This window comes from Mustela nigripes, chromosome 2 (genome assembly GCF_022355385.1).
Source record: "Mustela nigripes isolate SB6536 chromosome 2, MUSNIG.SB6536, whole genome shotgun sequence".
In the NCBI taxonomy this organism is placed as follows: Eukaryota; Metazoa; Chordata; class Mammalia; order Carnivora; family Mustelidae; genus Mustela; species Mustela nigripes.
In genome coordinates, this window is record NC_081558.1 from 35,126,307 (window position 1) to 35,139,364 (window position 13,058).

At 40.9% G+C, this 13,058-nt stretch overlaps 1 protein-coding gene across 1 annotated transcript in view; it reads right to left on the reverse strand.

The window, feature by feature from the left end:
* The window catches only part of SUCLG2 (succinate-CoA ligase GDP-forming subunit beta), a 260,932-nt gene that overhangs the window by 118,773 nt on the left and 129,101 nt on the right, over positions 1-13,058 (reverse strand). The window contains exons 3-6 of the mRNA XM_059390128.1: positions 10,833-10,932; positions 9,821-9,911; positions 5,136-5,288; positions 3,482-3,571 (exon numbers count right to left, since the gene is read on the reverse strand). Of these exons, the coding sequence (XP_059246111.1) occupies positions 3,482-3,571; positions 5,136-5,288; positions 9,821-9,911; positions 10,833-10,932 (434 nt within the window). The remainder of the gene's footprint in view (positions 1-3,481; positions 3,572-5,135; positions 5,289-9,820; positions 9,912-10,832; positions 10,933-13,058) is intronic.

A 13,058-nucleotide genomic window follows, 5' to 3' on the forward strand; every position in this document is an offset into this window, starting at 1 on the left:
CAGATCATCGTGCTGTCCTTCACACTCCCTCTCCCTGTAATTGCTGCCAGCAGCTGACCGCTGTTCTGTGAGCCCCTGGAGAACAATGGCTATTTCTCATCATCTCTGTTTCCCAGGGTCCAGCAGAGTCAGCAGCACCCAGGCAGCGCTCGCTCCAACTTTGCTGAGCAAATGAAGATTTAAAGCCTTTCATGTGGTGGGTGACAAACCAGGGGTGGTGGGGGGGGAGAAATGAATTAAAAAATGTCTTTCCTCGGCACATTCAGTTAAAAATACAATGACATTATAGTTCCTAATGAGCCCTGAGAACGTGCATGTTCATCGTCCTTCCACAGGTAATTCATTAAAAACCTAGAGGTTTGGGCTACTGAGGAAACGTGATTCAAGCATTTAAGAGCTATGACTCTTAAAGTTCTTTTACTACAGCAGAAGGAAGAAAGTATCTTCGGACATACCTAATACCGTTAGTGCCTTTTCTAGAATTCTCTGTTGTGTTCACCTCCGGGGCTGTCAAGCCATGGTGTCGGTGGATTTGCCCACTGCAGACTTTTTGTCCTGCCCTTAAAGCTCCCCCTCACCAGCTCCCTAGGAGATGGTGCAAAGCGGACATCCAGGATGTGCTGTTGCACTTATTCATGCATACGACAAATGTTTCTAGGGCACCTAATGCATCTGCCAAGCACTTTGCTGCCAACGCAGCAGCGAGCAAGGCTGACAAAGTCCCTTCTGTGGTGTAGGTAAGGATCTGCAAAGATGAATGCAAATAAGTAGAGAAACAGAGATGTGCAGAGGCATATGGAGGAGGGGAGTGGGGCGATGAGGAACATTCTGGAGCTGACTGCAGAGCAGGGTGGCTAGAACGGCAGAGTTCTTTGCAGAGTTCTATGGCAGAGTGGTCTTGGGTACCACCACCCCTACACAAGACACCCCACAATAAATGTCCACTGAGCAGCTGAGCTAGTTAGTGACCTCATTCTCAGGGGGTGAATCCAACCCTGCAGCCCGTCCTCAAAAATCTACCATAACCTCCTTTTAAAAAGCAGGTCACTAACTTGGCATCTCCTTGACAGTCTGGGAATGACAGTTCTTCTACCTATCCACAGAGTCTTGGCTCTCTCTCCTACTAAGTTTTGGTTCCAGATGTTCCTGACCCTTTGCTTTCCAAGGGAGTCTTTCGTCCCAGGTTCAAGTAAGTGCTATCCTAATTTAAACACACATATTTGTGAAAGTCTCTGCTTTACCTTTGTATGACTTGCCTTATTGCCACCCTTAAGTTCTGAGAGATATAATAATCAAAAGAAAAACTAAAGACAGAAAGAGAAGCATGTGAAATCTGTTCTTTTTATTTTTTTAAGATTTTATTTATTTATTTGACAGAGAAAGACATAGTAAGAGAGGAAACACAAGCGAGGGGAGTGGGAGAGGGAGAAGCAGGCTTTCTGCTGAGCCAGGATCCCATGCAGGGTTCCATCCCAGGACCCTGGGATCATGACCTCAGCCGAAGGCAGATGCTTAATGACTGAGCCACCCAATGCCCCTGAAATCTGTTCTTTTAGAGGAATGTTGCCCAAATAAATTAAAGGAAATGTTCTGTAACCATCTGAAGCCCCAGGGGAACATATACTCACTCACACATACACACTCTGACACAGACACACTCTCTCTCACATATACATACACACGGGACCTAGGGTTACTAAGGTGGTTTCTCTTAGTTGTGTAGGTAAAAACAGCCAGTATATAATGGAAAAAAGACAGTCTCTTCAATAAATGGTGCTGGGAAAATTGGACAGCTATAAGTAGAAGACTGAAACTCAACCATTCTCTTACACCGTACACAAGGATAAACTCGAAATGCATAAAAGAGCTCAACGTAAGATAGGAATCCATCAGAATCATAGAGGAGAACATAGGCAATAGCCTCTTCGATATCAGCCACAGCAACTTCTTTCAAGATATGTCTCCGAAGGCAAAGGAAACAAAAGCAAAAATGAACTTTAGGGATCAAAACCTGCACAGCAAAGGAAACTGTCGACAAAACAAAGAGGCAACCCACGGAATGGGAGAAGATATTTGCAAATGACAGTGCAGACTAAAGGCTGATATCCAGGATCTATAAAGAACTTCCCAAACTCAACACACACAAAACAGATAATCATGTCAAAAAATGGGCAGAAGACATGAACAGACACTTCTCCAATGCTTATACCAGTTAGAATGGCCAAAATTAGCAAGACAGGAAACATGTATTGGAGACGACGTGGAGAAAGGGGAACCCTCCTACACTGTTGATGGGAATGCAAGTTGGTGCAGCCACTTTGGAGAACAGTGTGGAGATTCCTTAACAAATTAAAAATAGAGCTTCCCTATGTTCCTGCAATTGCACTACTGAGTATTTACCCCAAAGATACAGATGTAGTGAAAAGAAGGGCTGTCTATACCCTAATGTTCATAGCAGCAATGGCCACGGTCGCCAAACTGTGTAAACAGTTTGTAAAATAACAGTGTAAACAGATTTGAAAAACACTCAGATCTATTCAGAAAAATGACATCATTCATATGATGATGGGAGGACCAATGTCAGTTATCAAACCAACAAGTTTATAAATATGCATGAGAATAAAAGCACATGTCTTACTTGGAAAAATATATATATAAATAAATAAAAATAGAAACAGCCAGTAAGTTCTGATTTAATTGTGAGACAAAGAAGCTTGTTTATGTAAACCTACAATCAGGCTCTGTGGGCTGGACCAAGGGCAATGCAGGACTGTGATCCTCAAGAAAAATTCTTCCACTCAACAGCTCCGAGGACAATTTTTCTGTCTTTGAAGCCAAGAGGTATAATTATTAAATTGGCATAATTTAAGCTGTTTTCAGTGAAATATCACTTTCAGACCATTAATATTCATCTCAAATCCCATTAGCTATGAAAGAATAGCAATTAGTTAAGTAATGTGTATTATTAGTAACAACAACAGCTGACCTTTCTGGAGTACTGAATAAGCACTTCCCCACATCAGCATGCTCAATCCTGACAATATGCCCCGTTCTCACAGATGATGATACTAATGTTTAGATAGGCAGAGTCACGCATGCTGGGAGGCAGTGCTCGATTCAAACTCAGGTCTGCCTGACTCGACAGCCCGTGTGTCTAAGCCTCCATGGCCTGGTCTAATTCCTGGGCTGCACGAACCCCGCAGTTAGTGTGTGAGACTAACACACAGAAGCAAAAGTGCACGTGTCTGTGTGCAACACTCACCCGTGCCCACATACCCACATACATAGGAACACATCTCAGCAGCATCCTGTTCTGGCATACAAGGGAAAGAGTGTTCTTTGTCATAAACAACGGGGGCACAGCTGTCAAACAATAAATCATCCTGTGTCCTGGGAGTCACAGATATCAGAGGAAAGGAAGAAAGGTAGTAAATGCTTTCTGAAACAAGTCATTCACAGTGGCCTCCACATACTCAGGTACCTGGTTTTTCAAAGGCCCAAGGAAGCCTAGATTTTCTGCCATCCGCTGAGCTTGGCTGTCCTTTACCCCTTCCGTAATGTCAACTTGCTCCTAGTAAAAATGAATCAGACAAGGAAAATTCAGACAGGCAAATGAAAAGATTCACAACCTTGAAAGAAAATGCTTAGTATTTATTTGCAAAATGAGTAATTAAAGTGTGGCACCTTTCCAAAGATCTCTGAGCAGGGCTACCGCAGCTGCCTATAGGGTATGTTTTAATTAGCAGACCATCTAAAAAACAGCCTTTCCAAAAACTATATAATCCTTCAGGGTGGCATGCTGACAAGACAATCGGATGCCGGTTTTCACTTTTAATTACTATACAGATGGCACTGACGAATATTTAGTCAGTTAATTTTTATGACATTTTTTGGAAAGATTCCAAAGTAAGGTTTTCCTGCCTAACATTGCTGTTAAGTTTAGAGCCTGTCATACGTAGGTTAAATATTACCATATGATTTAAACAGCCTATTGATGATGATAATTATTAATAATACCTTAGCTCTACAAAGCGCCATTCTCTCCAAGATACAAAGTGCTCTTCATATACATTATCTCATGTATTCTCTTCACAAATGGATTGGCTTGTTTAAATCACATTAATTTTGAAAATGGCTAGGCATTATTGGTAAGCCAACATGCAAAGTCTCAATTTAACTTCCAAGGCAGTTAAACTAAAGATATGATACTGGTGAAAAACATTCTAACACCAGTCACCAGAATATCAGTACCTGATCTAAACAAAGAGGTTCAGGAAATAAAATTCTCACTTTTTGAAAGGAAACGAAATCATTTTCTAAAAGAAATAAAGAATCCTTCTGCTAAAGATTTCTTTTTCTTTTTTTTCTGGTAAAAATTTCTAACATGATTTTTTTGATATTAAGAACTCAGAATTTAAAAAAACAATTAAAATTCTCAAGACCATAGATGCTTCTTCTTACAAATGAGGTAGGTTGAGAAGCACTTTTTATACATTAACCTCATTCTTCCTCACAATTCTATGGGGTGGAAATTACCCCCCACTTCCACTTTAGTGATTCAGAAAATGAGGCATAGAGACTCTGAGACACTTGCAGGCTGGTTAGGATCTGACCTCAGCCAGATCTGTGGCTAGAAATAAAGGGTAAGATTCAAAGGACTGAAACAAACTGATAGAATCTGGACTTTTGAAGGACTCCGTTTTATATCAGCAGTACTGGGAGACATGGAAGCAGTCTCTAGCTCACATTCATTCTCCCAGGAGAGAATTTCTGGATCCTGCATACTATGAAGTGGGGTAGAGTTAGCCCAGAAAAATGGAAAACTCACAGACCTCCCCTATTGGTTAATTCTTGGGGCTGTGTGGATAGAAGAAATGAAGGGGAAAGAAAAAGCAGGAAGGATGAATAAAAGAAGAGAAGGAAAAAGCAAAGGAAGAGGGTCTTGGATAGGGAATACCTTCATTCTACCCAACTTCAACTAAGCACTCAGTTAAGAAAAAGGATTCAAATCTTCATGCCGTAAATCCCAGAAGCAAATGTACTATTACCAGCCTCAGACTGCACATTAAACCTTTAACAGCTTGTGCAACAATAATCAATGAACACAGTATAACCAACCAGGAATCTTAACATACCTTAAAAATAAGTTCTGGATTAGAAGCTGCCACCTCTTCAATGTCAATGCCCCCCTGAGGGCTGCCCACTATTACTGGGCCATTGCAGGACCGGTCCATCAGAATGGCCAGGTAGGTTTCTCTGGAAATGTCCAAGGCTTCAGCAACCATCACCTGCCATATTAGTGAGAAAGTCAAATTAATTCAGCATTGAGCTGAGTTCCACCTGGAAATCTATATAAACTTGCTATACAAATCAAAGAGCTTCATTTTCAGGCTCTTTAAACCCAGTGAGCTAGCATCCAGAGATCTGAGAGTTCTGCCCTCATGGTACAGAATGCCCATCTGCACCTCCTTAATTGATCCTGCTAACTTGCTCAAGTGACAGGTATTCGGTTTGCCTCAAGGAACCTTCCTACTCTAATCTTCTCTTTTTCTTCCTTGAGAAACCCTGACACTTAAGAAAAACTCCGGGGAAGCAGTTGTTATTTTAATTTGAGACATTAACTGTACGTACATGATTTTTACAACAATGGTTTTTCTCAGATTGTACTGGTGGAAAACCAAGTTTGTTGCCAACTTTCCACAGTACATCTGATGCTTCCTATGTTTGTATACCTCTATCTCATGGATCACTGCATTTTTAATTCAATTTCCACTTTCTTTAAAATTACAAATACATTATTTGCTTATTCAAAAATAATGCAAAAGGTACCACAAGTATATACACAAGACAGTGACAGCACCCCAGGCTGCACAAACACAACCCTTGAGCATCAGGAGAGAGGGTGATCAGGAGCCTATATGGAACTTATGTGATCATCAGAAAAAGTAGCAACTTTCTCTGGGAGGCCATGATCTTCTGCATGTCAGAGGTAAGGGGATGGAAGGATTGCATTCTATGCTCACTGCCTCAGCCCGCTGTCCTTTTGCTCAGCACAGCCTCAGCAACTGTATGGCAGGCCTACCAGGAAAAACCACTGTTAACTTTGTATCTCTTTCCCGTTCATCTACAAGCATTACAGTAGTGGAGACATCCTACACATGGAAGCATATTATACATACGTGAATGCCTCTTTTCTCTTGGTTTTTTTTTTTTTTTTTTAAGATTTTATTTATTTGACATAGAGAGAGATAACAAGTAGGCAGAGAGGCAGGCAGAGAGAGAGGGGGAAGCAGGCTCCCCGATGAGCAGAGAGCCCGATGTAGGGCTCGATCCCAGGATCCTGATACCATGACCTGAGCTGAAGGCAGAGGCTTAACCCACTGAGCCACCCAGGTGCCCCTCTCTTGTTCTTAATCTTAGTACTACAAGTTGGAGATCTCTCCAAGGTCCTCTGTCTTCTTTGTGACTAGATGGTACTTATATGTCAATATTTATTTAATTATGTCCCAACTGACAGTCACGTATGTGGACTTCGTATCTCTAAAAGCCTACTTCAGTGTTTATTTATATATATATACCTTTGCTTATGTGTTCTAGTATCCCTGTAGATAAGGTATCCAGAAGACTCTTCATATTTGCAATTTTGATAAGTACTACCAAACTGCCCGAGAGAGAGAGAGAGGCTGTACCAGCTGACACTCCAAAAAAAAGCTGGTAAAAGATGTCTTTGATCATTTAAAAAAAAAGAATATTCATAACTAATCACTACTAGTAGTGAAAATAATAAAAGCACTTTCATTGCTTTTCCTGAAAGTAGTTCAGTAAAAGATTTCACCAAAAAAGTCACAGATTAAACAGCATACATATTAACTACCCAGATGCCATCAAACCACTAATTTTTAAGACACATGTAATGGGATAAATATATGATGGTCTAAAAAGCTATGAAGTAATGAATACAGAAATTCTTTTCAAACACATCACCAGTTAAAAATAAAATATAGGAGGCTTCATATTGATTCTTTTATCATAAATGGTAACTCATGACTATGTAAGAAATACTTCTTGGCACATGGTGTTGGGATTTTCACAGAAGCATGCTGTTTTCTGTTCACTTTCTAATAAGAGTTAGTCTAGAGAAGGAAATTTAATGATTTTCAGTAGTTATTCTGAGAAGCAACACAACACTGTAACTTTTTAGGATGTCATTCAAGAGTCCTATTCTTAATCTTCTAAAATGTTGACAGATGTGCTCTGCATTCCATCAAATTTCTATTTGTAAAGACCAGCTGCTGTCTCCAAAGTCTTCTGCTTGGTAGAAATAATGTATGACTCTTTAAGAAAACAGTCCTGGGAAAATGATGACTATCAGTGGATAATTCAAGATACAGTATTTTGAGATCAGATTTTTGACATTACCATGCCCTCCATATGGCCCAGGAAGTCAGAATATATTAGGCATTGTTGCAGAGAGAATCTAAATGGATTCCATGAACACTCATCCCACGAGGACCTGAGCTGATTATATTTCAGAAATGTGACTTCATCTGTGACTGACACAAACATCATCAACACAACCTTTTTGTGGAGTCCTCCAGGATGGGAAGCTTTGGGGAACTACTGGACCACTGAACCGGGTTGGTTGGTTTTTGTTTTTCGTCTCATGCTATTGAAACTGTGATCTGTGGATGAGTGTTAGCACACAAATTATCTGTAACAGAACTGTGATTAGAAAAGATTAAAAATATACTCGGTTCTCCCACTTCTCTCGCTGTACAGTAGTAACCTTCACTGGAACTGAATCATGAAGAACGTGGTGAGTAGAAGAGTCTCACCTCCCATATCGTTACCCAAGGGAACACAAGAGAAGTGCACTGGCACAGACTCAGAAAAAAATATCCAAAGTGTACAATGTATGTATGTGTTTATACAACTTCTCAAGCAATCTTAGAAATCTAAAGTTTCTATAATGGGGTGACTTCTATCTACTGTCCAAGATATCATAAATGAAAAAAATAATCCATGTTCCTTAAAGGTGTACACAATGTTATTGTGTAGGAATAGTAGTAACATAATAGGAATGTAGTAACATAAACTACACAGAATAAGGACAGACCCGATAGATGCCATTATTTCAGGGGGGTGAGAAGCCAAAGAATTTCTGTTTTCAAATTTTTCTATTTCTGTAAGATAGGAATTTTTTTTACATGTTTGAATTACTTTTACAATCGGAGGAAAACACAATACACTACTTAAAAAAACAACACATTATAGACGTTTCCTGGCAATGACTCAATGTACAGGTATACACTTATCACCAGCCTTTCAGAAACCTAATCTCCAAACTAATCTTATGCATTACCATACAGGGTGAATCTGCTTTAGGTATTTTTATATGTTTTTAAAAAGTACCACAAACTCTAACCTAAAAACTCATATAGCCATATAAAACAACGAAATCCTACAAACAAAAACACTAATCATGTCCTCTGTGGACAAATTTTGAAGACGTTAACACAGGTAAAGACTCATAACCAGATTTAAAAGGCAAATAAAAGCACTGTGTTGGGCCAAACAAAAGTCAAAACAAAACACTTTGAGTTTTAAAACAGTTCTTACATCTGAGAAGAAGTGGGAAAGGGAAATCACCACAACCTGTTTCTCCTTAGTATGCTCTCTTGACATTTATAAAAGCTTTAAGTTCTCAGAATGAAGGAGCTAATGACCACCAGGATTTCCATCTCCCTCTTTCAGACCAAGGGAGACCCAAGAGACCCCCACCATGGTACACCAAGAACCAACTGGCAATTTTTTGTTTTTTTGGTCATCTTGAAAATTTTCTCCCCTTTTCACTCTGAGAAATTGAGAACAGAATACACTGCCTCAGGTTCCCCATCATCGGTGATGCTGTGTCCACAAAGCAGAGAGAGAATCCCTAAAAGCCTGGGTCCCCATGCACTGTTATGACAGCGTCTTCTAACCATCCGTGCCTGCCAGGACTGGGGTGTGCAATCTTGTCATCACACAGGAGCCAATGCTCAGAAGGGTTCCCATCCTGGTCTTTTGGCATAATGTTTTGCTGGAGCGGACTTGAAATTTGAACAAAGGCCCCTATATGTTTTTGAACTGAGTCCTACAAATCAAGTAGCCAGCAGTGGTGTCTCTGTGTACCAGGAGGGTGTATAAGGTGGACAGGCTGACAGGAGCAGAGTTAGGTTCTGGCCTTGGCTCTGCACCCACGATTTTATGACTGAGGCGGGCCACTTGATTTGGGGTTTTATGTTCTGCGTGTGTGCGTATGCGCATGAGGTGCCCCCTAGAGACACTTGGGAACCCCAGCAGACCACTCACCCACAGTACGTGCAGTGAGAATAGTGGATTTCAGTGGTATTAATCTCAAAGTAAGGTAAAGCAACACTTAGAAAACCAATCACATCAGGTAACTCTGATTTGTAGGACGAGGGTGGGGTTATGGAGGAGCAGAGAATGTCCACACTGAGGAGTAAGAGCTGTCACTGAAAGCCCGTTTAGCTTTAAACAACCTGGGCCTGTGTTCTGGAAGGGAAAGCCATCGATTCTATCATTCACCCACACCTACTTTTAGTAAATGCTAATGATAATAAACACTTGTACTATTACAGAACCTTTACGCTTCTCCTCAAAGTCATACCACAACCTAAACAGATCATAGGAGGTTTAAAAAATATAATGGTATATCACCAAAGTGTAGTGCTTCATCAGGTTGTCAAACTGAAATAGGATTTTCTCTTCTTCTTTTCTAACAACATACATAGAAAATGACCCACAGCATTCGCATTACCTTGTTAACTTTCACACCTTCTTTTGGAGTTTGTTTTGTTGCTAGATTATACCCAATCATCTGTTTAGCCAGCTGTCCCACAACTTGAGGGCTGAGAGAGAGAGAGAGAGAAAGGAAAAAATATCAATGTCTATGCTGAAAATTACTTTAGAGCAGACTGCATGCCATGTCCTCACGTCCAGCTCCACACTCATCGAGTCTGTAGGGCTTTCTGCTCATGTACTAGGTGCCTAGCCCTGTACCGGAGGCTCAATGAGAACAAAATACCTATGGGGGGGGGAGGGGGGAAAGAGAAAGGAAGGGAAGGGAGGGGAGGGAAGGAGAGGGGAGAAAAGAAGGAGAGAAGGAAGGGGGGCAGGGAAAGGGGAAGGAAGGGGAGGGGAGGGGAGGGAGATTCTTGCTTCCCTCTGCTATTCTCTCTCCCCAAAATAAGTTACTTTCATAGTAGAAAGACACTGCTGAAATGCATCACAGATTCAGATATGAGGTCAATAACAAAGACCTGACTTGGGCAGTGTGAGAAGTCTTGGCCACTGAGGAGCACAAGAGAGAGGGTGAGATTCAAAGTAGATAATGAAAAGGTAAGTGACAGAAAGGAAAGGGAAAGTGGGCAGTGCTGGGCCCTGATACTCGAAGGCTTGGACTATCATACAGGAGGGACAACTGAAACCATTGGTACTGGGGAGCTATTGCGGGTTCTAGAATAGGGAAGAGACACTATGGAGGCCACATTTATGTTGTTGTTTTCAACATTTATGGTGAATCACTGACTGTCTACAACAGAAGGAGTGTTGAGTTTTCATCCAATTAGTAGGGAAAAAATCCTTTTGTGAGATAAAGAACACTTGGGCACCACAGAACACTCTTACCTTTAATTCATTTCCTTTTTCGCTACCTTTTGCTCCCAACCCCATTCCAAACATCTTTCTCAAGGACTGCTTCCTTCAGTCATGAGCAAAATCTCCCATAACTGCTTAGACCAAAGACACAGAATTAAAATGTCCAGACTTACTCTTTTGTTAAGTGAACGCCTCCTTTCAAACCGCTACTGAAGACACCTTTTCCTCTTCCTCCAGCTAAGATCTGGGCTTTTAAAACAAATTCTTTTGCATCTGAAAAAGAAAACCCAGAGTTGGTAGTGAATTTTACTTACAAATAAATTTATCAATCTATCTATTTATTTATTTATTATTCCAGCAACAAGCAATGTGGAAGTGCATATACCTTCCAAAAATGGTAAAAGCTCACTTAAACTAACTTTGAAAATAAAGGCATAAGGAGCTTCAAAAAAACAACAGGGCACTGAAATACAAAGTCTTTATCGAGGACATTAAAATATTTCCTACCAGTTTAATCTAATACTCAACCATCCCAAGAGAAAACAAGGCATATGTTCCCTTGATCTTTTGAGTGTCAGAAGATGCTAAATAAACCCAGGCCAGAGGTATTAATTTTACTGTGTAATGACACTCCCATGTGGCAGAGGCACTAATCTGCCAGTCAGAAAAGCTAACTACCTGTCAGCCAGCTGAGATGTCAAAGGGAAGGCTGGAGTACATGGGGGAGAGGTTTAAGACAAGATCCAAAGGGAGTAGTTAATAACTGTATTCTTGGAAACCAACAGATTTCTGAGTGGATGTTCTAGATATTGATGGGACTGGATAAGGGAGGAAGAAATGGATTAAAATTGAAAGCAAGTAATATTTCTAAAGGTTGGCAGGGTAACAAAACATCCCACATCCTAGGTGGGATCTTTCTTTCTTTCTTTCTTTCTCTCTCTCTCTCTCTCTCTTTCTTTCTTTTTAAGATTTTTTTTATTTATTTGACAGACAGAGATCACAAGTAGGCAGAGAGGCAGGCAGAGAGAGAGAGGGAAACAGGCTCCCCACTGAGCAGAGAGCCTGATGCGGGGCTCACTCCCAGGACCCTGGGTTCATGACCTGAGCCGAAGGCAGAGGCTTTAACCAACTGAGCCACTCAGAAGCCCAAGGGATTTTCACTGCTTGACACACTCAAGGAATGGGGGATGTGACTGCTTTTGACCTTTGAGAACCAACTCGTAAGCTCAAATATCTTCATGGACCTGGCTTAAAAGCTACATTTGTGAAGTAGCCCAGTGACAGAAATGAGGTCTTCAGCAAATAGGACAGCTGCCCACCCCTCACACATCCATGAGAAGAAAAATAAGAGAAAAAACTGGCAGCTTTCAAATCAAACAGGTTTCATAAAACAAATAGTACATTTCTTCTGGTCACAGCTGGTATTCTCTGTCGGTCATTCATCTTCATCTAAATGCAGAAAACTAAGTCAATCTTCTATAAGGTCCTATGAGTTTTCTGGTTTAACAGCAGGTTCAGAATCTGCAGACTGGGCTGCCGTCAGGCCTCCATCTCTTATCCCACTGTTGACCACTGGCAAGTTACTTAATGTCTCCGAGACTCAGTTTACTCCACTGTGAAGAAGTCATGGGACTTCTCTGAGAATTAAATCATACATGTGAATACTTTATCTCAAGAGCCTGAAAACTCTTATGATTAATGAAAGACTACTGCCACAGTTAGCTCATTTTATTACTTTACTATATTATAAAGAATCAAAGGGATCGTTGCCACTTGGGCAGATATGGATAAGTAATAATATTAATAATAAGTTTTCTGTGGCTGCCACCATTCACGTGAGATGAGGACTCCTCCATGAGTGTTGGCCATTTTAGCTATCTTTGTTATGGTTCTTGTTACTCAAGGCAAGCAGGCAAAGGTTCCCAGAGAAGGAGCCACAGAGGGTTTTATCATGAAGGCAACAGGGAGCTACAGAAAGATCTGGCATTATGACAGCACTGGGTATGACAGCCACTCCAGATGATGTAGTCAGATTATTAGAATTCACTGTCTTTATTGGTTGGTCTTCCTTTCTCCTATATTTGCTTACACTCAGGAAACTAGGGCACACTTTCTCTCAGAAGCAAGCAGAGACCTTTGTTTTTGTTTTTGTTTTAATTTTTTAATTTTTTATAAACATATATCTTTATCCCCAGGGGTACAGGTCTGTGAATCGCCAGGTTTACACACTTCACAGCACTCACCAAAGCACATACCCTCCCCAATGTCCATAACCCCACCCCCCTTCTCCCAACCCCCCTTCCCCCAGCAACCCTCAGTTTGTTTTGTGAGATTAAGAGTCACTTATGGTTTGGCTCCCTCCCAATCCCATCTTGTTTCATTTATTCTTCTCCTACCCA